This window comes from Trichoderma virens, assembly GCF_000170995.1.
Source record: "Trichoderma virens Gv29-8 chromosome Unknown TRIVIscaffold_80, whole genome shotgun sequence".
NCBI lineage: Eukaryota > Fungi > Ascomycota > Sordariomycetes > Hypocreales > Hypocreaceae > Trichoderma > Trichoderma virens.
In genome coordinates, this window is record NW_014013669.1 from 52,082 (window position 1) to 79,518 (window position 27,437).

Genomic DNA, 27,437 nt, shown 5'->3' on the forward strand with positions numbered 1-27,437 from the left:
TGTTATTGTTGCTTTATTTCTTGGGTGAAAACAAGTATTCATTGAGCGACGCTTGCTCTGGCTTCACGAGGCTCACCGAAGATGTCATTTAAAGAAGGCTTGATGGAAATGTCTCGAGCTGATTGGCCAATACACTTCTGCCCGTAACTATCTATGGACTAGCACGCAGGAGCACGTTATCGCATTAGGCTAAGCCCGATCTCGCAGTCACGTTGTTCCGGCTGCCAGTGCCTGTGCTTAGTCTAGCGCCGCAAGGTGAATTAAGCTCTTGACGACAAAGGTTGGTATTTATCCGAGTTTCGCTCTATCGGAGTTCTAGCCATTCTGCATAGCCTTAGCTTTAGCCTTGCGTCAATCTCGTGGCGCAAAAGACCAAGGTCTTTGCCTATGATTACCTTATCTGGCTGAACTGCTCAACGACTATCTTGCTTTGTCCGATCAGTTCCCTCGGACGCACCGATGCTGCTGGTTCGCCTTGCCCAACAACAGTGCCGAGTTCCAGGGCAGTACATCCCTTAGCAGTGCAGCGTTACGCTCGAATGTAGTACCTCGACCAGAATCGGCTGTCGCAACCCAGACTCACCTTACGGGTTCCCATGGATCGCGCAAGAAAGCGTGCGTGTTGATTTTGCGACCTTGTTGACGGCTTGTTCGTGGGCTGACAGTGATCTCCAGGAGAGCTCCGAGCTCTGAATGAAAAGGCTTGGGATGGCGACAAAGGTATAGCATGGAGACCGGTTCTGTTCCCCAATGCTTGGTTGCCTGCCAACTAACCTCTCTGTGAAGGCCTCATCAATGTCAGCAGCTCGCTTGACTCGTCGCTCAAGAAGAATACGGCCTTTATAAAAAGGCTTCGGACTGCCATCAGCGCTGCGACCCTCTCGACGTTCTTGCAAGAGATTCGGACTCTGAGCTTGCACAAATACCTGTCCGAGATTATATCTGCCTGCTACGAAGGCCTTTGCAGGCTCAAGTCTCCGGGAGAGATCGATGCCGCGGTTGAAATCGTGAGCGCTCTCCACCAACGGTTTGGCCCTACCGAATTCACCGAATACCTTACCTGGCTCCTTGGGAAGGGTATGGCCACGCCCGACAAGAACATTCTAAAGAGTTTACCGGCAGAAGTTCGCGAGAAGGAGGAGAAAGAACGCATCACCCGCCAGCGTGCTCTTCTCAGGGTTATCACAGAACTCTGGTTAGTCGGCGTACTCAGGACCCTGGACGATGCCAGCAAACCGGACGATGCAACCAAAGGCGCCACCGGCAAATCGGTAGAGTTGAAGACTCGAGGCAACTCCAAACCTGGCGGCTCTTCAGACCCGTTTCCGCTCGAAGTCCTGAAAGACCTTCTCGGCTACGATAGGGAGCATGCCAACTTACCGCTGCTCGTCATCTTCGTCAAGGCTTTCAGCTGGGATATTCTGGGGATCCGGACGACTACGCCCGAAAGTCGCAAACCCGGGGAAGATGATAGCTTGCCAACCGGCGAAGATGCAACTGAACCATCGACCGAAGACCAACCCTTCACCCCTCCCGAGTTGGCAGAGAAGTTCAAGGAAATACTGAAGAAATACTTCGATGACGTCGCCAATCACATTGTTCGTGATCAGAAATCAATCCACAGCCAAGCACGACGCAACGCCGAGGCATATGTCAAGTCTGGGGAGGTCTTCGAAGATAGGCAGGCTAATTATGAGAAGCAAGTAAAGGCTCAGGATAGGCTTGTTGCCAATGCGCAGGTTATAGCCGACGCCATTGGCGCGGAAATGCCAAGCTTGAAAGATTCCAATGATCCCCTTGCAGCCTCAAATAGCTCTATAGGCCTGGTTAAGACTGGTGACTACCTGCGATCCATGGCTGATGGTGCCGGCATCTGGGAAGATGAAGACGAACGCCGGTTCTACGAAAATCTAGTTGACCTCAAGGGCAAAGTTCCGGCCATCCTTCTAGATGATGGCAAGAAGAAGAAATCGGAGACCGAAGAGCAGACTGCCAAGAAACCAGAATCAGCCGAGAGCACAGAAACTACAAAGGCCCCGGAGCCCATCGATGATCAATCGATGGCTATTGCTAACAAGACTATTGGAGCCCAGGTAGATGCCATACTGGCTCGGTTGCCTGATCTCACGAACAAGGATATTATTGATCAGACAGCCATTGACTTCTGCTTTCTCAATTCCAAGGCGTCTCGCAACCGACTGGTTAAGGCGCTGACGGAAGTCCCCAAAGGCCGGAGTGATCTGTTACCTTCTTGGGCACGTCTGGTTGCTACTCTAGGGAGATATATGCCAGATGTCCCAAAGGGACTAGTCGACTATCTGGATGCAGAATTTCGTAGCTTGCAGCGCCGCAAGGAGAAAGATTTCTTGGGCCAAGTTCGGCTCAGCAACATTCGGTATTTGGCAGAGCTCACCAAGTTTGGAGTTGTCCCCGAGCATGTTGTTTTCCACTGCCTTAAAGTCAGCCTTGACGATTTCTCTCGCATGAACATTGAGATTCTGTGCAATTTAATTGAAAATTGTGGGCGGTATCTTCTCAGGAACCCTGAAACAGCGCCTCGAATGGCAAGTTTCCTCGAGACATTGCAGAGGAAGAAGTCTGTGCAACATATTGGCCAGCCAGAGAGAATGCTCATTGATAATGCTGTGTACCATGTTGACCCTCCAGAACGGCCTGCCATTGAGCAGAAAGAGCGAACACCGATGGAGCTCTTTATTCGAAAGTTGATTTATGGCGATATGACTAAACGAAATTACAGCAAAATCCTGAAGCAGATTCGCAGACTCCACTGGGAAGAAACAGAGGTATGGATCTACTCTCTCTTTCCTTTCTCAATCTTGTGGCTTAGATGTTACAATCTTTCTCTCTCCCATTTCAGCTAACTAATACTCAAAACCAGGTCGTTGCTATTTTAGAAAAGGTCTTTTCTAAACCTGGCAAAGTGAAATACGGAAATATTCATCTTCTCGGCATTCTTTTGAGCGCGCTCTACCGGCACCATCCGCACTTTGTAGTCAAAATCATTGATAATGTCCTAGAATCTATTTGCTTTGGGCTAGAGCAGAACGACTTCCGATTTTCCCAGCGCCGCGTCGCCGAGGTCAAGTACCTCGGCGAGCTCTACAACTACCGTATGCTAGAACATCCAGTAATTTTTGATACCATGTACAAAATCGTACTATTTGGATATAGTAAGGCTCCATCTTCTCCCTGACCGGCCTCGGCTGCCTTGGAAACAAACAATCTAATCTGCTCATAGGCGGGCCACCTGTCATGGGCAAGCTCAATGTCTTTGATCCACCAGACGATTACTTCCGAATCCGCCTCATCTCCATCATGCTAGAAACTTGTGGCATGTTCTTCAATCGAGGCGCTGCTGGGAAGAAGCTTGACTATTTCCTCTCATTTTTCCAGGTAAGGCAAGCCGATAACGTCTGCTACGAAATGTGACTAATCTGATGGATTTTCAAGTATTATGTCCATACGAAATCCCCTCTGCCATTAGACATTGAGTTTCTTGTGCTCGATACATTTGCTCTAACAAGGCCTCAATGGAAATTCGTGGAAGATATTGAAGAGGCGACCAAGGCTTTCCAACTTGCTATCGCTCAGGACCAGAAGACTGCAGGAGTAGACAGAGTTGCTGAAGTAGACGACGCTACAAGTGGGCCATCATCTGAGGATGAAAACGGTGACATGGACGACGTAGAAGCGGATGGCGATGGTGACGATGACAGCGCTTCAGAAGAAGAAGAGGAAGCAGAGGTACGGCGCAACACCCACTTGAGCAATTGCCATATGACAGGCCTACTAAACAGCATCGTTGACAGGATGGCGATAATGACTCTACCCATGAGAGTGAATACGACGAGGCCATTATTGTGACCAGGCAAGAGGAAGTTGTAGATCCCGAAGATGAAGCGGAATTTGAACGAGAATACGCCAAAATGATGTCGGAAAGCCTTGAATCTCGCAAATTTGAGCGCAAGCAGCTGTTTGATGTGCCGCTCCCTGTACGATCTAGAAACCGGGAGTCCATCTCCACCGGCTCTGGGGAGACAGGACAGAGCGGTACCATGGCATTCTCTTTGATGACAAAGAGAGGTAATCGGCAACAGGTACGTTGCCATCGCTAAACTTTCTTTTTCTCTTTTTCTTTTCTGCTCCTCCTTTCCATTTCTTTGAGGCAGAACCCCCCCAATGGTTTACCAATCCCCATGCAACATATTCTGACTTAGACTTTAGACTCGTACGGTCGAGTTACCTTCGGACTCGACATTTGCAATTGCCATGAAGACACAGCAGCAGGCAGAGAGAGAGGAACAGCAGCGGATCAAAAATCTCGTCCTCAACTATGACCTTCAGCAGAGTGATGATCAAGATGGTGAGTGTACCTACCTGGCCACATTTACCATCACTGCCTTGTATACATGGACTGACTGAAATAGGCAACGAACGACCGGCAACATTCTACCATAACCGGGTAGATAAGCCGAACAAGGATCGCGGTCAACGTGTTCGGAAACTGCAGCTTAGCGACGTGGATTGGTAGCAATGATTTCTGTATATCGACGAGCAATTACTATAGCGACGCGTGCTGTCGCTAGAACTGGGCACCTCAACGACCACCGAATTTTGGCATTATTGGCGCACCAGCCTGCTTCTCTCGCGAAAAGTTGCAATGAGTGGTGCCATATACCACGAGCAGGCAGATCACCCTTGACAATGGGAGTTGCCTATAAGGCCTCTTAGGCACAACGCGCCTTTGCCATCTCACTGTTACTTGATATGAAAGCCAAGTCTAACAGGGGGAGGGTTTCAAGCTCCAATCTGAGCCTGAGCATCTACTCTAGCTACGCTTCATGATTGCCGAGCTACTACAGAAGGGCGGTTGCTGTAGAGATGAGCGGTTTCTCCTTATGGGGGCTTCCCTAAATGCTACGCTTATCTGGGTGTGAAGGGTGGCTGGAGCGATATTAATGAGCTTTGGCGAGGGAAAGCTATTGTTGTGGTTGACAGGCGCGATGGGAGGAGTGGCACCGACAGATTGAGCCAATACCGCCGTGTCGCGGCATCAAAGGGGCCAATGCAAGGGACTTGGGACTGAAAGCCCTTGCATGGGAGCACCTCTGTGCTACATGTAGGTACTCATGTTGTTGTAGCATGTTGATGTAGTATTTAAGGTACCACCGCCAGACAAGATTGAGGCCAGAGGAGATGACATGGCGATTGCCAGGCCACTGCTGTGACGGGCATCTAAATAGTCTACATGCTGCTACCGGGCTGATATTTTGTATTTTTGTAAATGCACCACGTACTACCGCTCTACTAAAGCAAGCTCGAAGCATTGAAGGTACCCAATGCAACGAGAAGGTGATTCTTTGAACGGCAGATTGATGTTATTGTTGCTATTTTAAGGCGTCCGAGCTCTGCATTAGGTACTCAGATGGTACTAGGATTAACCAATCAATATGAGTACCAGAGAGTAATCGTAAGTACTCGTACGTGCTGTGCAGCCCGTATTGCTGCTGCGTAGACCCAACGAACGTAATTCGGGGAGGGATTTTCATCTTTTCCTTTTTCCTTTTCCTTTTCCTTTTCCTTTTCCCTTTGCTGTTCCTGTTTTGTCTTTTCTTCCAGCTTTTGCCAATCGGTCCCGATTCGGTAGGTCGTGGTCCCCATATTGGGCCGTGATGACAGTTGCAGCCGTTGCTATTACATTAGTCTCTCTGCCTGGGTCTTACCAGTTCCGAGAGAATTCTCCCGTACGACCAAATCCAGCAGGTGGTGGTGCACATCACTTGCCGCTCCTCTCATAAGCATCTTGTCCATGTTCTTTTCTTCATTTTTCGTTTGCCGTTTTTAATCTGCTCTCGGCTCTGTGCCCTGCTTGTCGCTTCGCAGTTCGCTCGCTGGTTGTAAAATCGGGCTTCCCATTTACAGCGTGGGCGGGGATGCTGTGATACACGGATACGCGAGCCAAATCGACTGCTTTTTCCGTCTTCCCTTTGTCACTTTTTTCAGACTGGGATTTCATTGCTGTTCGCCACAGGGTGTCACGACCAATCTCTACTCAGCCTCACCTTCGGCAAAGGTCTGACGGCTGGTGGCATGCAAGAATAAAGCCGTTGCGATCTAGGGCCCCAATCTGTATTTGAATTCTCTTTGTTCTGTCTCTTTTTTCTTTCTCCCTACCAATTGAAAAGATCTTTTGGTGTGTGTACGTGCGTGTATCCATGATTTTGTCATGAAAGAATTCAGCAACCATCTTTAAACCTTCGTACTGGCATGCCTCTCAACTGGGGTTCGGAACAACGCTCTGTTCTCAGCACCAAGAATCTCATTACTATTTCCCATTACTTGTGGTAGCTGGGGAGACAGGATGGCGGGCGACTCGGCTGGGCCAGAATGGCCCGTTAAAGATGTAAGTGGACTCTTGTGCCCCAACATCGTCGCCAATTCACAGATGATGGTGATAAATGACTAATACGAGCCTGGATGCACACCGGTTTAGATTGTTTATACGGCCATCGTTGGAGTCGTCATGATTATGGCCCTACTGGAGTGGTTCCTCTGGTTGGCAGCTTTTGTGTATTGCTTATACAAGGCATTCCGAAAAGCTGAACATTGGTCTATCAACGTCCTCTGTGTCGTTGTCGGGATAGCCTTTGTGGCTTTCAGGTACGTCTGTTCGTGAGAATATACATGTAGATATATATAAAAAAGCTATGCCACACTTGAGGAGAGAATCTTGCTTGTTGACAACCACCTTCTATAGGGCCATCTTTCTCCCCATCATGGTGGTAACCTTGCCACTGCCAAGCCAAGTCTCCAAATACTGGCCAGAATCTGTTGTCTCTGTTCTCCAATGGTTTGCCTTTTGGAGCTTTTCCATCCTTCTTACAGTGCCCTGGCTCTTCTGCGTCTACCAACTTGTTACCAATCAGCTTGGGCGCACAAAGAGGATGAAGCAAGTGCTTGATGATGTCACCGCGCCCAAAGTTGTGATTGTTATGCCATGCTACAAGGAAGAGCCTGATGTGCTTATCACAGCTATCAACTCTGTTGTTGACTGCGACTATCCTGCTGCCTGCATTCATGTATTCCTCTCCTTCGATGGAGACCAGGAAGATGAGCTCTATCTCAATACGATAGAAAAGCTAGGAGTTCCCCTAACCATGGAGTCCTATCCGAGGAGCATCGATGTCACATACAAGGAAGCCCGCATAACCATCTCTCGGTTTCCTCACGGTGGCAAGAGACACTGCCAGAAATCGACGTTTAAACTCATTGATAGAGTGTACGAACAATACCTCAAGATGAACGACAATTTGTTCATCCTCTTCATCGATTCAGATTGCATATTGGACAAAGTTTGCTTGCAGAACTTTGTTTATGATATGGAGCTAAGTCCCGGCAATTCTAGAAACATGCTGGCCATGACTGGCGTCATTACGTCGACCACGAGGAAACATAGCATCATCACCCTGCTTCAGGATATCGAGTACATTCACGGCCAGTTGTTTGAGCGCACAGTGGAATCCGGCTGCGGCTCTGTGACGTGTCTTCCGGTTGCCCTGACCATGCTTCGCTTTTCCGCGTTTAGGAGGATGGCCAAGTATTATTTTGCTGACAAGGCTGAGCAGTGCGAGGACCTGTTCGACTTTGCAAAGTGCCACCTGGGAGAGGATCGCTGGCTCACTCACCTCTTCATGATTGGCGCCAAGCAGCGATACCAGATTCAGATGTGCACGTCGGCGTTTTGTAAAACTGAAGCCGTACAGACCTACCGCTCCCTTATTAAGCAGCGGAGGCGATGGTTTCTAGGCTTCATCACCAACGAGGTGTGTATGCTGACTGACTGGCGGCTGTGGAAACGATATCCTCTCTTGATCATTGTCCGCTTCATGCAGAACACCATCCGAACAACTGCACTTCTCTTCTTCATCATGGTCCTCGCACTGATATCGACTGTTGCCAAAGTTAAGGACCTGCCGGTTGGATTCATCGGAGTGTCGCTTGGGCTGAACTGGTTACTCATGATATACTTTGGCGCGAAGCTTCGGCGCTTTAAAATATGGCTATACCCATTAATGTTTGTCTTGAACCCCTTTTTCAACTGGTATTATATGGTATATGGCATATTCACCGCTGGCCAGCGGACATGGGGAGGGCCACGAGCGGATGCTGCCGCTGCCGATAACAACACAACCGCACGAGAGGCGGCCGAGAAAGCCGAGATGCAGGGCGATGAGCTCAATGTGGTTCCCGAGAGCTTTCTACCCGCGCACGAGGCGCGAAAGGCGGCAGCGGCCAAGGGCGCATCCTCTAACGCTGGGCTTGGACGCAAGAGGAGTGTTGTCAGACCCCCTGATGGCATTGACGGCATGTTCTCAGCCCGGAAAAGGACGCCGGCAGGACTCTATACACACTTTGACGAGTCAGATGTTGACATCGAGACACCGCTTGCGTCTTCTACTACTCCGTCTTCCTCATGGGACGCGATGCAGAGAGGCTCTTTGGAGGGATTCGAGCTCAACGGACCTGGGGCCGTTTCAATGGATCAGTTCATGGGAGAAGAAGACAGGAGAAAGTACGCGATAGCCCAACGGGCACAGTTTCAGCGAACCACCCGACCCGGTACTGGATTAAGCAAAGAATCGCCGGATGTTGAGCTCATTGACCTGTCGTCAGATCCGTGAGACGGTGGCTTAGGGCTGGCCGAGGTGGCTTTCTCACGAATACAAAAACCAGAAAGATGAGAAGAGCATCCAGTTTTCATAACGGTGTGGCTTTTTGGTTATATCATTTGAACATAGTTATTGCATACATACCTATAGACACGTACTGCCTCGTTTTTCTTTTTCTGTTTTCTACTTGTTCTTTCTCCCCTCCTCTGAGTTAGCTAGAGAACAGCTTATGATTACGAATTATGCCTGTTCGACTAAAGAGCGTAGAAAAGAGAATGAGCTGGTTTGTTGTCATTGAGTTGCGCCATTATGTGCCAAGGCCTGTTTCTCTAACGCCATGACTGTTACAACAGCGCTGTAATTTTCTGTATTCCTGGGCATGGCGGGGCAGTCAAGGCTTGAAGGAGGGGCATTAGAAGTGACAAAGGCGTATTGGCGGGGTAATTTGTGATTGAGGGCTTGTTTCTCGTGGAAGAAAGCCACTGACCTAACAAATCAATGTGCACAAAGAGACAAAGCTTAATGCTTTTTAGGTAGTAGTTCAGGGTGTTTACATCACAAAGAGAGAAGAGAAACGAATACTTTAGTACCTACCTAGGTACGGAGTACAGGTAGGCAGAATTAGGTACCAAGGCGGTAAGTACCTGTTGGCATAATATCTGCAATCAAAGGCGCCTACCTAGCCCGTCAACAAGGGACTGTTACATGTACAGCACAGGCGATTGGCAGCGACTTGCTCTTGGCAGCTGGCATTGGGCTGTTGGTTAGGTAACGCGACAAGGCAATGCCGTCCCTCCATTTGCTAATTCTCCTTGGCTGTGGTCAGGCTCCGGCGCTCAGCTTTCTCGTGGAGTCTGGAAAATTCTTCAACATTCCATGAGGTACCTGCCGGGACGTGGCGGGGCGGCAGGTCCGAGTACCTTTTTGCCGTGCACTGGCGGCGCAGATACATGCCCAACAGCGCCCCGCGCCCGGCACAGGTACCTCCAGAGGCAGCAGAGCGCAGAGCGAGGAAAAAAGAAAGCCTACAGGTATTTAGCAGCTGGCAGCACGCACTAAATTTTCTTCAGGTTCGCATCAATTAGTACCTGATCTCACCGCCCACCACCCAAGGGAGAAAGCAGGCCTCCCAACTATTTTGCATCCCACTTTGTATCGCAACCGCCACTATCAGACCGGCCTCTACTAGGTTTTTTTTTTCTTTGGTCCTTTTGCTTTCACTTTTCTCGCTCCCCACCCACAAGGCTCGATTCTTTCCTGCCTCTCTCCCTCTCCTTTCATTTCTTCTTCTGCCTGGTCGGATTCTTTTTTGACTTGGGCCCCTCACTTGCGACCCAAGTGCGCCTGTATCGAGATTCTTCAAAAGACACAGATAAGACTGGCATCATGACTTCCGTCGTCGGTACGTTCCCCTCTGCCGCTCGTTCATTCTCATGCTTATTTCTATACTGCGTCCCTGTCTGTTACAGATCAAGAAAAGACTTCCTCTCATGCTGACCAACCCTTCCCTGCGGCGCAGGTGTCGATTTCGGAACCCTCAAGACGGTGATTGCAGTCGCGAGAAATCGTGGCGTCGATGTGGTGAGTGAATATCAATTCAGAATCAAGTCGTTCACCAGAGCTGGGCCCCGAACTGACCCAAGGAATCCTCCTCTAGATCACCAATGAAGTCTCCAACAGAGCTACGCCGTACGTCCCGCTGCCCCCAATAACCCCCCCGGTCTCCCTTCGTCTTATCAGCGATAAATACCCCCCATCACATGTAATACTCAATCATTGCTAACGCTGCTGCGACACACAGATCTCTGGTAGGATTTGGCCCCAAATCACGCTACCTCGGCGAGGCGGCCAAGACCCAGGAGATTTCCAACCTCAAGAACACCGTCAATTGCCTCAAGCGTCTTGCCGGCCGGTCCTTCAACGATCCCGATATCCAGACCGAGCAGCAATATGTCACCGCACCCCTTGTCGACATCAACGGACAGGTTGGTGCTGAGGTCAACTATCTCGGCAACAGCGAGAAGTTCACAGCCACTCAGCTCGTTGCCATGTACCTGAGCAAGATCAAGCAGACCACTGCCAACGAGCTGAAGCTGCCCGTTGCCGACCTTTGCTTGAGCGTCCCTGCTTGGTTCACGGACTCTCAGCGCAGAGCCTTGTTGGATGCTGCCGAGATTGCTGGCCTCAAGGTTCTCCGACTCATGAACGACACCACTGCCGCTGCTCTTGGCTGGGGTATCACCAAGCTTGACCTCCCAGCTCCCGAGGAGCAGCCCCGCCGTGTTTGCTTCATCGACATTGGCCACAGCAACTTCACCTGCTCCATCGTCGAGTTCAAGAAGGGTGAGCTGGCTGTCAAGGCCACTGCCTGGGACCGCAACTTCGGTGGTCGAGACTTCGACAAGGCCCTTGTGGACCACTTGGCCAAGGAGTTCAAGGGCAAGTACAAGGTTGACATCAACACCCACGGTAGAGCTATGGCTCGTACCATTGCTGCCGCTGAGAAGACGAAGAAGATCCTCTCTGCTAACCAGCAGGCTCCCGTCAACATTGAGTCCCTGATGAACGACGTGGATGCTTCCGCCATGGTTACTCGACAAGAGTTCGAGGCCATGGTCGAGCCTCTGCTGGCTCGTATCCACGTGCCCCTTGAGCAGGCCCTTGCCCAGGCCAAGCTCTCCAAGGAGGATATTGACGTTATTGAGATCGTCGGTGGTGGATCTCGAGTCCCCGTGCTCAAGGAGCGCATCCAGGCCTTCTTCGAGAAGCCTCTTTCCTACACCATGAACGCCGATGAGGCTATTGCTCGAGGCTGTGCCTTCAGCTGCGCCATCCTGTCCCCGGCTTTCCGAGTTCGTGACTTCACTGTTCAGGATATTATCAGCTACCCCATTGAGTTTGGATGGGAGAAGGCTCCCGATATTCCCGATGAGGACACCAGCTTGACCGTCTTCAACAAGGGTGGTGTCCTGCCCTCGACCAAGATTCTCACATTCTACCGAAAGCAGCCCTTTGACTTGGAGGCCCGCTATGCTAACTCTGAAGAGCTTCCTGGCAAAACGAACCCTTGGATTGGCCGCTTCTCTGTGAAGGGCGTCAAAGCCGATGGCAAGGAAGACTTCATGATTTGCAAGCTCAAGGCCCGAGTCAACATTCACGGTGTGCTGAATGTCGAGAACGGCTACTATGTCGAGGATCAAGAGGTCGAGGAAGAGGTCAAGGATGATGACAAGAAGGAGGACGACAAGAAAGATGCTGATGTGAGTATCCCACCACCCTTGTCGATAAGATAGAAACTTGGCTGACACAAATTTTTCGCAGGCTATGGATACCGATACCACAAAGACCCGCAAGGTCAAGAAGCAGGTCCGAAAGGGCGATTTGCCCATTGCCAGCGGCACTTCATCACTGGATGCCAGCGCAAAGACTGCTTTGACGGAGAAGGAATCCGCCATGGTTATGGAGGATAAGCTTGTCGCTGACACAGAGGAGAAGAAGAACGAGCTCGAGGCCTACATCTATGATCTCCGAGCCAAGCTTGACGAGCAGTACGCCGATCTTTCCAGCGAGGACGAGAAGTCCGCCATCCGAGCTAAGCTCGAGTCCACTGAGGTATGTGAATGGCGCGCCCCCTACGCTCTGTTACGTGAGAACATGTCACTAAATGCGATTATAGGACTGGCTGTACGATGAGGGCGACGATGCCACTAAGGGTGTCTACGTCTCCAAGATGGAGGAGATCCGAGCTCTTGCCGGACCTGTCGTTCAGCGACACTTTGAGAAAGTCGATGCTGAGCGCCGTGCCGTCCAGGAGCGCGTCGAGGCCGAACAGGCTGCCAAAAGAGCCGCTGAGGAAGAGGCTCGCAAGGCTGCTGAGGCCGAAAAGGCAGCCCAGGGCGGATCAGACCAGGAGATGAAGGATGCCGATGCTCCTCAGACCGAATCTGAGGAGGCTGGTGACCCCAAATAAATACCACGCTGTGGCAGAGAGAGGGTAAAAACTCCCGAGAAGGATATACAGTATAGAAAAAGTTGACTTTTGGTAAAACACGGAGGGAGGGACTGTCATGAGGGAAAACATGTCTACACATTCTAGATCCATTTATATCATATGCCCCAAGTAGTTATGACCTTTTTATACACATGAAGGGAATTCTTTTAGATTTTGACTCGAGCATTACTCGATGGTCACTTCAAGTCGGATAGCAGCAGACAAGTTTGTTTATGCCAAACACGTTTAAAAAAAGAAGTCCATTGTAATCTCACTTTCCGCCGTTACTCTCGTGTTCACCAACACCCTGGCCTATTTGAACTTGAAACCTTTTCCAGCCTCTTGATTTATTCCTCGTAGCATGTTTTCATTACCATTGAGAGGCAATACACCAGTTTTATAGAAACGATTTTTTTTCTTTCTTCTCTCCAACCGCTACTTTTTTATACTCGATACATATGATTGTCGCTTCTTTTTGACAATCTAACCAGCCGCAATCCCCCCTTTCCCTCCATGCTATTTCCTGCGACCAAACAAACAAAGCACGGAAAGAGAGGCAAAAAAAAAAAAAAAAAAAAAAAAAAATCATGTTCCAACAGTCCAAAAACAGAAAAGAGGTATGAAAAAGTCAAATGCTTTTATGATAACGGATGTAATAAGAGGAGAAGAGATATTAACAAAACAAACTTGAACAAAGTCTGTTTTGTTATATGACAGAAGCTGTGAGGCCAGAGGCACTGGATAGCTGGTGAGTGTGGGCGAGGAAACAGCAGAAGATTCTTTGTCCTCTGCTCTCTTCCTTATCAACCACTTCAGATGTCAAACAGGGGCTTCAGCTTGATAATCAGCTGCCATTCCTCATTGGTCACCTCCTTGCGGTAAAACTCCTTCAGGGTGTCAATGCTAGCTCGCGAAATCTGGCTGTAGAGCGTGTCGGCCTCTTCCAGGTGTCGACCGTATATGGGCTGGTGACCACCCATTTCAATCTTGACGGCAACAGAAGGCTGGCCCTTTTTGCAGACTGGGATCTGTTTATGATCTCGCTCAATAGAAGTGCTAAGAATATACTGTATCAGTAACTGAAAATGACAAGAGAGATTATAGAAAAGGGGGGATGGGTTGGGTTGAATTGCACGCGGTAATAAAACTTACACTCTACCAAGGGCAACGACTTCTTTGGCGTTTGTCGTTGGGTTGGTCTTGACAGCTGCAATTGGCGCATTGATCTTGAGCTGACCTTCGACCACATCCACACCAATGACGATAGGAGCAGTCTTGTTGAAAATAGCAACCGGCTTCAAGACGCAAGGGAAGACTGCCAGCATCTTGGACTCTTCCTTCTTCTTCTCCAGCATCTCATCCATGTGCTTGGTGAAGTTGTCAAACAAGTGATAGATGATGTCGGCGGTGAAAATCTTGATTCCCTGATCCTCGGCGTATTGCTGAGCTTCTTTGTCGACCTTGACATCGAAACAGAGCATCACAGCGTAGTCTGGTGCCTTCTCCAACATGATACCACACTGCATCACATCACGCTTGTAAACTGGACCGATACCAACGTTGGCCACTGGAATCTTGCAGTCCTTGAGGAAGTCGAGCAAGGCTTCCAGTGAACCAAGAGTGGAGGCTTGCACACTGACACCACGACCAGAGGTCTCGACTCTGCTGAGAAGGTTTGCCAGATCTGACTCGACCTCGTCAATAATGTCATCTTCGTCATCGTCAGGACCAATCACCATCAGCCTGGAACCAGCAATGGCTCCTTCTAGGCCAGGAGCGCTAATCTTGACACCCAGAGCGGCCTTGACCTCCTTGTTGTGAACATATGCCGACTTGAGACGCAGCTCGCGTAGTGGCGCTGGAGTGAGCAGAGCTCTGATGTTTGTCACAATAGCACCTTCAGTACCGCACAACACGATTCGGTCGCCTTCTCTCAAGATACCGTTGGACAGGATGACGTCAATGGTCATACCGAAACCCTCAATGGCCTTGACCTCAAGAACTGTTGCCTGCACCTCGGACAGATACATGAGAGAGCCAACCATACGCTCCTGGGTGAGCTGGAGGATAAGCTTCAGCATATCCGGGATACCCTCACCAGTGTGCGCTGATGTTGGCACAAGCGAGACGAACTTGGCCATGGACTTATTCTGGTAGAAGAGCTCCGAGTTAAATCCCTGCTCAGCGAACGCCAGCTTGGTCTGCTCCAGGCGGTTCTTGAACTCGTTCTGAACCGCCTTGCTCTGAAGCGCCAGACTGTCTTGGAAGCCGTTGTTGTCAACCTTCTTCCATCCGTAAAGTCTGTCAATCTTGTTGAGTGCCACGATAAAGGGCGTTTTCCTCTCACGAAGCATGCGCATAGACTCCAAAGTCTGCGGCTCAAGACCGTGCATGATGTCCACGACTAGAATAGCAATGTTACACAGGGACGAACCACGGGATCGGAGGTTGGAGAAAGACTCGTGGCCAGGGGTATCGATAACAAGGAGACCAGGCACCTTGAATTCGAACTCGCTATCCTTGTTTACCACAGCCGTCTTTTGCCTAATGGCGTCGACGGGGAAGTATGTAGCACCAATCTGCTGCGTAATACCTCCGGCTTCGCCTTCCTGGACGTTGGTCTGTCGGATCTTGTCGAGAAGCTTTGTCTTTCCGGTATCAACGTGTCCCAGAATACAGCAGATGGGAGAGCGCAGGTTATCCTTGGATCGAGCGGCCAGGGCGGCCTGGTGAGCCTTCTCTCGGCGTTCGGCAGCCTCCTTTTTGCGTTGAGCCTCGAGTTGCTGGGCTTTTGATACAGCCTCGTCTTCGGAATCTTCCTCTTCGGACTCGCTTTCGTCTTCCTCCTCCTCGTCTTCCTCCTCCTTCTTATCTTTGGCAGCGGCCTTCTTCTCCGCCTCTTCGTCGGAATCAGCATCCCAGCTGTCTTTGACGTCCTCCCCTTCGCTGTTAGCAGCAGCTTCCCAGTCATCCTCCACGTCGCTCTCCCGAGCAGCCTTGGAGGCGGCGGCCTTGGCCTCAGCCTCGGCCTTTTCCTTTGCAGCCTTTTCTTCTGCCTCCTTAAGGGCCTTCTCGGCCTGGAGTCGAGCTCTTTCGGCGGCCTCAGCCAAAGCAGCCTCTTCATCCTTCTGTAAAAGGGGGAGAAATCAAACATTAGCTAGAGATATTGGTAGAGCGGAGGAATGGTTCATTACCTTGTCGTTCTTGCCTCTCTTCTTCTTGCTGTCATATACCACCTTCTTCTTAGGTGCACCCTCTTCTTCCTGAGGCCCAATCTTGATGCCTGCTGCAAGCATCTGCTGGAGCTTCAGCTCGTTTCGAGCCTTTTCCTCTTTCTGTGCTTTGGTGAGGAACTTGCCCTCCTTCTTCAGCTGCTCAATACGCTCCTTTTCACGTTGCTTCTTGAGAGCCTTTTGTTCTTCCTTGCGCTTGTTTTCCTCGGCCAGTCGCTTTTCCTCTTCTTCGGCCAAAGCCTTGGCTTCGGCTTCCAGACGGACAGCCTCCTCTTGCCTGCGACGCAACTCCTCCTGTTGCTTCTGAATCAAGGCGAGATGTGCCGGAATCTTCTTCTTTTTACCTCCCGTCTCGGCCGGGGCGGGGGCGGGAGCTGCCGCTGGTTCAGCCGCGGGCTCATCTTTGGCAGTCGTCTTTGCCGGCTCTGGGGCTTTCGCAGGTGCTGGAGTCTTCTTCTTGGCAGCCTAATTCATCATGATTGTTAAGAATTGAAAATGTTCAATGGTGTTGATGAGATGGGGGGTTCAAACCTGTTCCTTCTTACGCTGCTTCTCACGTTCCTTCTTCAGCTTTTCCTTCTCTGCCTTTGTGAGTATCCTGCCCGGCTCTTCGAGGTCATCCTTGTCATCCTTCGCGGCCGCTGCCGGGGCAGGCTTGCCCTTGCCACCCTTTCCTTTCTTCTGCGGCAAGGCAAACTCGTCATCGTCCAGAGATGCCTCAACTGGTGCTTTGGCAGACAGATCCTCCTCCACCGGCTCAGGTGCCGGCTCCTCGTCCACAATGCCCTTCTTCTTGCGCTTCTCCTTGTTCTTGCGCATGATGGCCATCAGGCCGCCACCGCCAGCAGCCTCATCGTCCTCGCCATTCTGTTCAGCGGCAGGAGGAGCATCTCCAGCCGGGGCGATGCTCTCTCCCAATTCCGCCTCCCAGTCCTCCTGGGCATTCTTGTTCCCCTTCTTCTTTGGTGCCATCTTGGAGTTTTTGGTCGGTGGTGAAAGGTCGAAAAAAAGAGGAGGGGCAGTGCAATTAGTGAAGAAACCCTAGAAAAGAAAATTCAACCCCACGGTGATGAAGAGAATGGGAGAATGGGCAAAGATGGATCTCCAAGCGGAAGAATGGAGGAATAATGCACTGGGAGAGGAAAAAAGCCACCAGAAAAAAAAAAGGCCAGAGATAATACTGAGCTGTCCCGCACTAATCGCCCGCCACTTCTGCCCACCTGTAAATTGTTTGTGGTGGTTAGACGAAAGCCTTGTACAGTAAGTGGGCTGGCCTTTAGGCTTCGCCTTGCGGGGCCGATGGAGTCGGTCCTTCATGCCTGGCATCTGCGGGACACGATATGATATTTTGATGGCCCGCCATTTAACACTCTTTGCTTTACTCTGCTATGCGCTGCTATGCTCTGCTTTGTACAAAGTAGCAGCTACATCTCCTGTGTCCATGCGGAAACTAGCAGGCGAGTATTTAGTACCCAGCATCGCAAATACAGCCATTCAATGCCAGCCAAAATGTGCATATCATAGCTACCTTATGTTGGAATCACACAAATTTGTTAATCCAGGCGGGGCAACACCCTACTGCCTGCAAGATTGTACAAGCATTGAAACCCTTCAACAATCAAAGAGCACCCAGATATACTCCTACTCTAGAGGCAGCAAGATGATAAAAATCGAACCAGTAGACTTACTTCATATACCATCCATCCCTTGTGAAAATACCAAAGGCCCAAATCGTACCAGTCATACAGCACCAAAGCTGCTTAGCCGTGTTCGCCTATACAGAATCATGCTATAACAAAATTTCACCTGTCCTTACAATGTAGGTGAGACGAGAAACTTGATAATCTCATAGCCAAGCTCAAAGTATCTCTCTCGCCGCCTCGATTCGCCTTCGCGTTTGAAGTCAGTAGTGTAACTCCCTCCCCCTATAGCATCGAGGTGACCACAAAATAATGCAAAAGTAGCCTCGGATTTCACAATCCTCTCTAGCATGTGCAAATGCAAACACCGCTTCAGCAGGTCTCCGTCTATGTGCATCATCTTTGAACTTGGGTGCAAATCCGGATCCATAATGTCCACCTTATCGTCGCGATGTATCGTGTTGAGTGGAACAATGCCGCCTTTTCTCTGGGCCAGTATCTGGACCGTGAATAAGAATCGCCAAAGCTCAGGGCCAAGCAACGTAAATTGATGCATTGAACCATCCAGCGAAACGCCAATGATGTCTGTCCCATCATGAGTGCTCGGCAGTGTCCCATAGCGTCGCTGAGTATTGTCTACGAGCCATGGCGGCCTGCTGTGGGCTCGCGCAAATCTCCTCACGGAAGATGCTAGCATGCCTTCGAATACCACGTCGAATTCCTTGTCCCGTTGCCCCAGAGGAACCCAGACGCCAGCTATGATACCTCCCTGGTCTGATATGAGAGTCAATGGCCACCGACCATGACCGTCAGTCGGATCGCCCACGTCTATCATATGGACCGCTCGCCTAGAGACTTGGTCACCATGGAGGAGTTCCATGGTCTCCTCATCCTCAGACTGGTAGTCTATCACTTCTAAAGAGTGTAGAGCCGTCAGCGCAAAGAGCTTGCCCCCTGAGACGCGCAGAGACGTTGCTGGAGAGTCTAATTGGAACTGTTTCACAGGTCTCAGTTTTCTCTCCACCAGATCGAGGACTTCCCAATGAAGTGTCCGGTCGACGCAATATATTAGTCCTTCTGAATCCCCTGTAATCGAAAAGATTTCACCGCGGAGACGTTTTTTATATCGTGTCCAGTATCTCAGTTGTCTACTGTCGGGGTCACCCTCGCGAGCATAGAACTTTTCCGTAGATACGATAATGAGCTCTCCATGTTGGGTGGTTACGAGAAGGAAAGGGAACATCCTTCCATCTTTCTTGTATAGCCACTCATGGAGCCCAAATATCCTGTCGCCGGGACGGCCAAGGCCAGAAATAAATTCAACACGATGCCGATCCTTGTCGGTTGGAGCAGAGATAATCAGCCCTGTCTCGGGGTCAATAAACAGCAGAGTGGGCCTATCATCCGTAACCATCGCGACGATTAGGCAGTTCAACACATGCGAGAATATGATTCTTGTCGGAGTACCGTGAATAGAGATAGACCTGGGCACATTTCCAATGCGAGGGCCGCAGTCAGCCAAGAGTAGCCTTGACCCCGCGAGGATTAGAAGAGATATATGCCCATCTTGCCCAGAGAGATTTTGCGGTACCCTGTGGACAGAATGAATCGGAGGGGAGGGCATCGATGGTTCATTAGAATCTGTTGGCCATACGAAGTGTTTGCTGGTGAATTTACAATCATCTGGAGAAAAGTTGCTGAGTAGGATCAGTTTATTATCACAGCAAGCAAAAGCCGTCGACGTTTCGGTGTAAGGGACTGAAAATGGAAATACTTCAACTCGAGCCACGCCAATGGCTTCAGAGTTCCATGTCATATTGTCCGGAGATTGGTCGGATATTCGAGCAGTGACAAGGCTGCCGCAACGAGAGCCCAGAATAAGGTCAACTTGATCCTCACCCTGGTGGGCTACCGAGATGCTCGTTAGTGCTTCCAGTTCAGCACCATCAACTCCATCTGCCATATCATGTCAATCGAAGCCCGTTGAAGTAGTAGTAGACAGGCAAGCAGTGCCGTGCTCAAGTAGGTGTAGGACATACCTTGACCAGATGTGATGGACTTCGAAACAATAGCTTCCCCAGAGGCTGAGTAGATGGATATCCATGGCACTCCATTATACATGGAAGCGGCCGCGATGAAGCTGTTGCTCGATACGGTGAATATTGAAACGCAGGTTACTTCACCCTGTGCATCCCAACTCCCTATCATGGCAAAATCGATTCCCTCAGCTTTCATGGTATGCAACCGAGAGACTTGTCCGACATGCGTGGAGAATACGACGGTATGCCCAATGCAAAAAGCACTTTCTGCCGTGGCATCGGGCATGCCAACGGCTTCTGCAATGAGACATCGTGAGCTGGCCAGGAAGTCAGAATTACAGCCTCAAAGTCACGGCAATCCTGGCGGAACACTTTACCTTGCTGTAGGAGTAGCCACATTGATTGACATTTCCGTAATTTGAACTATAGTCTCTGACACTTGAACAGTGTGGAGAGTCCTAGATGCCAAATCGAACGGCGTGTCTTCAGGTGGTATGGCATCGACTTGATCCAGACTTTCTGACAATCGAAGAACAACTGACGAATGCGGCAGCGCCAAAAGCCCATAGAGCTCTCTATCGTTGTTACGATGCGCTGTAAATGTCCATGCTTGTCTAATGGGTTCCCCGGTTTCGATGTCCAGTCCAATTCGAGCCTCTATTCCCCATCTCCATTGCACTACACTTCCTTCGAGGCCCCGACCGGATGCGCTGAAAATGCTGTCTTGTTTGCGTATCTTATTCCGCTGTTGCGATGTTGTCCTGGATTGCGCTAATTGATGATCCGCGTTGTTGCCGTACCAGCTTGAGAATTCGTTTGTCGTTGTCATATCAACGACCGGAGACCAATTAGGAAGGATTCCAACCTTCTGGAGATCCTGACGAGGAGCGAGCTAAAAAAGGGAACGATAAAGCTTATTGTCAACATAGCTCATGATATATCTGATGCCGCTCGACGAGAGCTTACCTTCCAAATGCCGCCTGGGCCAGAGTCTCCACCAATAATGAGAACATCAGAAAAGATGTCATATGCTGTAGCAAATGCCATGTCAATATTGGCGCCCACGCATCCAACATTGGTTACCGAGGGGAGCAGTTCGGTGGCGTCAATTTCAATATGAATAATCGCGCCGTCTTCACGGGCCAGATAGATAATGTCTGTTTTTTCAAAATACTGCTTCCGGCGGAAGGGCCTCGCCCAGGCGACCCAGAGCGGCTCACCACTGCCAGTATACAGCGAAGTAGGCTCAGGAGGTTGTGTCGGTAACGATTCGAATTCAGGCGAGCCCGAAAGTGCATACTTTACGATGCCGACATGGAACTGAGAAACAGCGAAAAAGGCGGTTTTGAACCTGATTGGAATAAGCAGCATAGGCATCCTATGTTCCCTGGGGAGTCGAGTGCCAGTCCTTTCTTCAGCAAAAATGGTCTGAAGATCTTCACCCAGCTCCCATTCGTACGTTGCCATTCGAGAAACAGGGGGTCCACGACTCCGCTCCCTTCGAGCAACGATCAGGAGCAGGATAACATGATACTCATCCTCGCGGCGAGGGAATAAGAATTCTAATTTGTGAATGACGCCGCTGACTGCACGGATGCGTATGGACATGATGGGTTCGATGGATCCCTGTTCTGTGTATTGCTTATTGAGCTCCGACAATGCCTCCAACTCGTAGACAACGAAGATGCCTTCTGGAGTCGCAGCAGCCATATATCGCGAAGATGGGTCCACGGCAAGCTGATAACCCATGTAAGGCAGCAGCCGAGGGTTATCGTACTTGGTTATGACGAACTCCAACGTGTGGTCAGGTCGTTCTCTCACAAAGAGAAAAAGCAACTGGCAAGACTCCAGCATCAATACGAGCAGCTGTGGGGGGAGCGAATTGCTTTGGGTGTCATTAAAAATCCCATGGGCACCTGGAGACAGCGGCGAAGACGGCGGTTCTGGTTTGACAGCGACACCGTATGGGTCATCGTCTAAGCCATGCTCTAGGTTGTCGCCGAGAACAACAGCATTTCGAATTCGGAAACCAAAGTCGGATTTGCGCAGGACATCATGGACCTGACCATCCCTCCCAAGCTGACTGATTTGGACAAAATGTTCCTGGTGGATATCAGCCAAAACAGCCCTACGATAGTAAACAAGAACATCATGACTAGACTAGGAAAATACGCGGCCAGACTCCATAGAATGGCTTTTCAGGACGGGGGGGAGACTTACACCAATAAAGGCAATATCATTATGAGTGCTGGAGCGCAGTCGAACGGGAAGCACCCATCGGACCACGGGGCTTTCAACAATGGTCTGGGACAGAATACCACATACTGGGGGCTGTGGCAGGGGTTCAGAGGCCAGTTGTGGTGCGGCAGATGCTTTCAAGGCGGCTTGCAGGTTGACGGTTTCAGTAACCCACTCGCCATCTCTCAGAACTCTAGTTTGGAAGGCCATGCTATGAGTGTCTTATCATAACATCATCCAGGAAGACGTGATGACCGGGGGACTAGGCGAAGCAAGTGACTCAAGTTCGGTGGAGCTATTTTTTCTGCTTGCACTACCTAGTAGTCAACAGGGACGGCAGATAGGTGGGAGGAGTGTGTAATATCAGAACAAGTCGCACAGCCAGAGGAGCATTGTCCTTGTTGCTTTGACTCAGTGGGACAATGTCGTGATCACATCAGCCAACGGCCAGGAGGAAGACGGACGGTGATGCTAGTGCAAGGCCTGGGCTTAGGCACTCTCTGATGACGTTGATGTTGGTACGTGCAGTGCTCACAATGTTTGTCGATTTAGCTGAGGCGTGATGAGGCGCTGGGCACTGATGTCTGGTCTTTGCAGCATTCACGCCAAGCTAAAGGCAGCGGCCTGAGCTGGAGCTAGAGGTAACGGAGGGTGAGCGGTTTTCAGGCGAGTCACGGCTAAATCAGGCGAGAATTTCGGCAAAGGGGAGAAGAAGAAGAGCGTGGATAGAAGTAGGCCAAAGGATGAATGAGAATGCTGGAGGCAGCAGGTTGGAGGTGCAGAGGAAGAGCTCACTGGTGGCTGGCCTAGGCAGGATGGGACGGGCAACGTCAAACCGTCTCGGCCGATCCGCATGTACCTGCTTCGGAGGTATCCTGCAGCTCGGGTTACTTGATGCAGGAATTGGCTACAACAACGGCCAGGTGCGCCCGCAAGTACCACAGCTATTCCTCCAGGACGGCATCGAGTGCCAGAACGGCGAAGAAGCTGTCTGCCGGGCACTAACAAGTACCTCGAGCTGTACAAAATGTGGAGTGGGGCCGCGGTTGGCTGCGTGTATCCACCACTTGGCGCTACTCAAGCTCATGTACTGCACCAACATCAACTACAGCCAGTACCAATACTAAACTGTACATGGGCAAATTCGATATATGACTGGACGTGTAAGCCTCATTCACCCCAGTGTGCCCAGGAGCGCTTCTCGGCGATTGCAGACATAACACCTGTTAGCCATAGAGCCGGCCGTCCGCAGCATTTTTCAAGACTAGACAACCGACTCCGGTAGGAGAACCAAATTTCAAGTGTATCCGGGCACTACTTATCCAGATATTAGTATCTGCTAAGGAGCTTAGTATGCAGTAGTAGGGAGACACGCACATTCCCCTCGCATCCAAGTACATCGTCTAGCAGAAGCAAGCCAAACCGGTCGTCTGTGTCCTCTTCGTTTATTCGTTCACAAGTGCCTAAATACTAAGATACTTTAGTAGTATGTACTACCGTGGTTCTTGTTTCAGGTTTGAATGCCACCAGGAAGTCAAAAGGCAACACATGTCGTATATCGTAAATAGGATATCCCTTATAGGCTGACCTCCAGAGCCATACATGTGCCGCAGCCGTGGGATAGTCTCTGGAGGCAAGTACCTGAGGTTTACTTCGGCTAACACAGTTCTTAGCACCCATGACGGCTTCTCATATCCACCAGTCATCGTATCAGGCATCTAATTTGTGCGAAAAGCCGTGTGGGATGGGTTCAATTAGATCTATTCGAATAGACATTGCCACTTGTTCTCACTCACTGAGAAGACATAGACACTAGTCTCTTCTAGCATTGTAAGAATGGTCAACAGCGTGGCAGGTGGGTAAGAACAATACCACTGCATGAAGCCACCATGGTAAATGAGGGTTTGTTGATTCAAGATGTGAAACACGGGATCAGCCGCCACCGCGGTAGATAGTGACGGGACTGATTCAGGCGTGGGGGGAGACATCGTGAGCTTGATGCTCACCTATACATTTCCACCATTCGAATTTTTCTGCAGTATTCACTTGTTTTCCTTGATTAATATGATTCCATGGCTTTGAACAAGCATGATGGGCGTGGGGTCTTTTCTCCCTAGCCTCTCTCCCTGCCGCCCTCATTGATGAATGCGACAGGAGAGTACGGAGCCTATTATGCATGCCCCATCCTTTCTTATCACGGACTGAGGGGTAAGAGTCAAAGAGTGTCTCTCTGATTTCTTTGCAAAGATGTCGAGTCACACATACTAGTACATCTCCGTTGCTTCATGGACCAAAGGCAATACATTGCAAAGCAACTATCATCTTTTCCTTAGATATCCAAAATAGTATCAAAAAGTTGATATATCTGTTACATACGGCCGACGACACTACTTGATTGAACCAGCCAAAACCGCTAGAGCGCTCTTGGAGGAAGTTCATCCGTGCGGCTTCAGTCGGCATGTTGTACTTCAGTTCTCAAGTATAAGTGTAAGCCACGTAGCAAAGATGAAGGCGGCCCATTCGCTGCTACGCGGATTTTGCGTTAATAGAGGATTTAGGATTCTGTTTAAAATAGAAAAAGAGAGAAAACGTAATACTATCTGTTCGTCAAAGGATGCATCAAGGCTCCTCGAGCCTAGAACCATTCACTTCCACCCTACCGAATGCCGTGACCAATCACGTACATGTAGGCTGTTGATTAGACATTCCGTGTACATCTATATGCAGCATATGTGTCAGCGCTTGTCGCATATAAGTTAAGGTAGTATTGCTAAATCGCTACCTCCATTAGGACCAACCGTGAATCTACCACTCGCATCCAGCATGGGCTGATGAGGCACAGTCTCTCGAATCTCTTCACATTCCTTCATGTTTTGCTATGGAGACTGTTGTAAACCACTTGCTGCAGCCTTCCCTGGCCGTCTCCACTCGGTGAGCGATGAGACAAGGATCTGAAGCTCAAAGGGTGCAGAGCCTGGCCAACCAGCTTTTCCCATTGGTGGGTCTCTGCGAGAGGACAGGCTTTGCGTGTTGTTGCGGTTTAAACCTGGTTCCCTGCCTCCCAGCCTTTGTAAATGCAAGAATGTCGCCATATTCAAGTTGTCACAGTACTAGGCGGAACTTGGGTTGCTGAAGAAATACAACGTACCTACGTCGTAGGAGGTATGCTAGACACGTAAAGTGTAGCTTCTATTCTGTTGTTTATATACAGACCTTCAACAATTAACTATATGAGAACCTCGAAGCATTGAGAAAGCTCCCCAGCTTTGAATTAGCACTTACGACGATTCATGGTCGAGCCTCTATGAATTATGTTAGGCACATGTACCTGAGTAACAATATCATACTATGAAAAAATACGCACAACCGCACCAGCAGAACAGAAGCGGTTATTGCTCTCCCGCATGCTGTAGAGAATAAAATCAAGTACAGGTCATGCCAATTAAAAAGAATTGATAGCACAAATACTCTGTACCTAGGTACCCTGGCAATTCGGTGGATGGGCCTCTAGCTCTGCAGTTGGGCAGCTTTGAAAATGGCCCAAGCGACGTGGACAGGTTCATCCATGGATACAACTTATTAGAGTAGTATCGTGCCGATATATTAGGTACCTAAAATTGTATCCAAGCTACTGTGCACCTAATATATACACGATGTTTAAAAGACATCAAAATAAACATATTAACATTGCACAAGAAGAATGAACCAAAAGAGAAGATGGTTTAGGGACGTGTTTGGGCTATCAATTGAAGCCATCAATACCTACAAACCAGTGGCTGCTCGCTTTTGCATGTGACCCGCCAAAATCCAATGTGCCGTAGCTCCAACGAACAACCAAGCGTCACGTCACCAGCACTAGCCCGATTCAAAACCTCTTTCAAAGATCAAAAGCACCCAATCTAGCACATGAGCCTGGAAAAAGAGCTGGTCGATCCCGCTGGCCGCGACGATGACGATGACGAACTTGTTGCCCCCGAGAAGCCCGTCGACAACTTCGACTCGCCGGCCGTGGCCCTGAAGACGAGCGAGATCCTGGCTGCCTGCACTTGGAGAGATGCCACGCGCCTGAGGGCTCTCGCCGAGTCGGATGGCGGCCTGCTTGCCGATTCGCTGCGCCAGGCTGCCTGTATGTCTCCGGCCTTTCTCTTGCCCTCTTTCTGAACATGTCGCTAACAAACCATCTATCTGCCTAGGGCCGATCCTGCTTGGCCTGTCCCCCCCTGCCGACGAGAAGCAACACCATGGTGACGGCACGCGCGCAGAAGATCCCGATCCCGATGCCCCCGGCGGCGACTGGAAAGAGCTGCCACGCCATAGGGATGAAGACCAAGTTCAACTCGACGTGAATCGGTCCTTTGTTCATTACCCTAGCGGTATGCCTCTCCCATCCTGTGTCATACGATTCTGCCGACGTATAAGAGCTGACATCTTCTTTTTTCTACCACGCCTTTTAGATCAGTCCGAACGGGAGCTACATAAACGAAAACAAGAGCTATCAGACCTCATCGTCGAGGTTCTCCGTCGATTTCCATATCTTTGCTACTTCCAGGGATACCATGACATCTGCCAGGTATTCCTGCTAGTTCTGGAGCCAGCAGCACGAGCGCCTCTGGTTTCTCGGCTCTCCGTTCTGCGAATCCGCGACTTCATGCTGCCCAGCCTCAGCGCCACAACCGCACAGCTAAGGCTGCTTCCCGACATCCTCGCTCGCGCGGATATCGAGCTCCGTCGGCACCTTTCCAGCATTGAGCCCTTCTATGCGCTCGCTGGTACGCTCACCATGTACGCTCACAACATAGAGCGGTATAAGGATATCGCCCGGCTGTTTGATGTCATCTTGGCTCGCGAGCCTACCTTCTCCATATACTTGTTTGCCCAAATTGTCATAGACCGCCGGGAGGAGATCCTTGAGATCGACGAGCCCGATATGCTTCAAGTCATTCTTGGCAGGGTCCCGCCAGAATTGGATCTAGATGACCTGATCAAGAGATCCGTGGACCTTTTCGTCCGTCACCCCCCGGAGACCCTCCGATCGTGGCATCAGATTTCGGGATCCAGTGTGCTCAAAACCTGCAGAGACGTTGATGATAGCACACGGCAAACGCTAGAGGAAGGGCATCATTACTTCGAGAAACAAGTCAAGGAGATACAGTGGCAAGAGCTGAGAATTGGTGTTAGAAGAAAGATATGGATGTATAGGCGCCCTGTCAAATTCATTGGAACAGCCATCATGGTCGGAGTCGTGGCATTCTACCTTCGGAGGAACCCTACTCTTCTCCAGTACATATGGTCCCTTTTCCCGGGCCAACATTGATATCTTCTTTTACATACAGGGCAAGGGCAAATGAAATATAGACAAAATCCAAAAGGACAGAGGGAACAATAAAATAAAACAAGGACCAAAAAAATCCGCTATAGTAATTACAAGGGCTTGGTAGTCTAGACTGAGTATGTTTCCTACAGATGTGCCTGTCTAATTATTCAACCCTGTACCGTGAACATGCTATGCCTCCTGACGCCGTACAATAAGTGAAGCTAGAATCCAACCCTAGTTTCATGACAATGCCTCAATCCAACGCTTATCGCGCCATTACAAATCATAGTTT

The 27,437-nt window shown here is 50.0% G+C and overlaps 8 protein-coding genes across 8 annotated transcripts; 4 read left to right on the plus strand and 4 right to left on the minus strand.

Moving 5' to 3' along the window:
- Positions 1-317: 317 nt before the first annotated feature.
- TRIVIDRAFT_77520 (uncharacterized protein) lies at positions 318-4,552 on the plus strand (the record flags this gene model as incomplete). The annotated part of the gene is made up of 9 exons (XM_014098972.1): positions 318-615; positions 676-720; positions 787-2,804; positions 2,900-3,191; positions 3,260-3,413; positions 3,471-3,765; positions 3,831-4,118; positions 4,246-4,390; positions 4,449-4,552. The coding sequence occupies 9 exons, from the start codon at positions 597-599 to the stop codon at positions 4,550-4,552; spliced, it is 3,360 nt and encodes a 1,119-aa protein (XP_013954447.1).
- Positions 4,553-4,592: 40 nt separating this feature from the next.
- TRIVIDRAFT_92940 (uncharacterized protein) lies at positions 4,593-5,327 on the minus strand (the record flags this gene model as incomplete). The annotated part of the gene is made up of 1 exon (XM_014098973.1): positions 4,593-5,327. One exon carries the CDS (start codon positions 5,163-5,165, stop codon positions 5,001-5,003), a length of 165 nt encoding a protein of 54 aa, XP_013954448.1.
- A 1,055-nt stretch (positions 5,328-6,382) lies between these two features.
- On the plus strand, positions 6,383-8,702 carry TRIVIDRAFT_68951 (glycosyltransferase family 2 protein; the record flags this gene model as incomplete). Its single annotated transcript, XM_014099148.1, has 3 exons — positions 6,383-6,424; positions 6,515-6,681; positions 6,779-8,702. 3 exons carry the CDS (start codon positions 6,383-6,385, stop codon positions 8,700-8,702), a joined length of 2,133 nt encoding a protein of 710 aa, XP_013954623.1.
- Positions 8,703-10,076: 1,374 nt separating this feature from the next.
- Positions 10,077-12,660, plus strand: TRIVIDRAFT_58765 (uncharacterized protein; the record flags this gene model as incomplete). Its single annotated transcript, XM_014098974.1, has 6 exons — positions 10,077-10,092; positions 10,210-10,271; positions 10,348-10,379; positions 10,492-11,950; positions 12,036-12,302; positions 12,367-12,660. 6 exons carry the CDS (start codon positions 10,077-10,079, stop codon positions 12,658-12,660), a joined length of 2,130 nt encoding a protein of 709 aa, XP_013954449.1.
- Positions 12,661-13,493: 833 nt separating this feature from the next.
- Positions 13,494-16,886, minus strand: TRIVIDRAFT_112883 (uncharacterized protein; the record flags this gene model as incomplete). Its single annotated transcript, XM_014098975.2, has 4 exons — positions 13,494-13,737; positions 13,834-15,809; positions 15,876-16,379; positions 16,446-16,886. The coding sequence occupies 4 exons, from the start codon at positions 16,884-16,886 to the stop codon at positions 13,494-13,496; spliced, it is 3,165 nt and encodes a 1,054-aa protein (XP_013954450.1).
- Positions 16,887-17,726: 840 nt separating this feature from the next.
- TRIVIDRAFT_58763 (uncharacterized protein) lies at positions 17,727-22,041 on the minus strand (the record flags this gene model as incomplete). Its single annotated transcript, XM_014098976.1, has 5 exons — positions 17,727-19,510; positions 19,594-19,910; positions 19,971-20,485; positions 20,560-21,696; positions 21,814-22,041. The coding sequence occupies 5 exons, from the start codon at positions 22,039-22,041 to the stop codon at positions 17,727-17,729; spliced, it is 3,981 nt and encodes a 1,326-aa protein (XP_013954451.1).
- A 1,243-nt stretch (positions 22,042-23,284) lies between these two features.
- On the minus strand, positions 23,285-25,237 carry TRIVIDRAFT_202892 (uncharacterized protein; the record flags this gene model as incomplete). The annotated part of the gene is made up of 8 exons (XM_014098977.1): positions 23,285-23,301; positions 23,420-23,549; positions 23,628-23,837; positions 24,208-24,297; positions 24,516-24,522; positions 24,984-25,025; positions 25,114-25,133; positions 25,196-25,237. The coding sequence occupies 8 exons, from the start codon at positions 25,235-25,237 to the stop codon at positions 23,285-23,287; spliced, it is 558 nt and encodes a 185-aa protein (XP_013954452.1).
- Positions 25,238-25,712: 475 nt separating this feature from the next.
- Positions 25,713-27,232, plus strand: TRIVIDRAFT_181102 (uncharacterized protein; the record flags this gene model as incomplete). Its single annotated transcript, XM_014098978.1, has 3 exons — positions 25,713-25,957; positions 26,025-26,204; positions 26,286-27,232. The coding sequence occupies 3 exons, from the start codon at positions 25,738-25,740 to the stop codon at positions 27,143-27,145; spliced, it is 1,260 nt and encodes a 419-aa protein (XP_013954453.1).
- Positions 27,233-27,437: the final 205 nt, after the last annotated feature.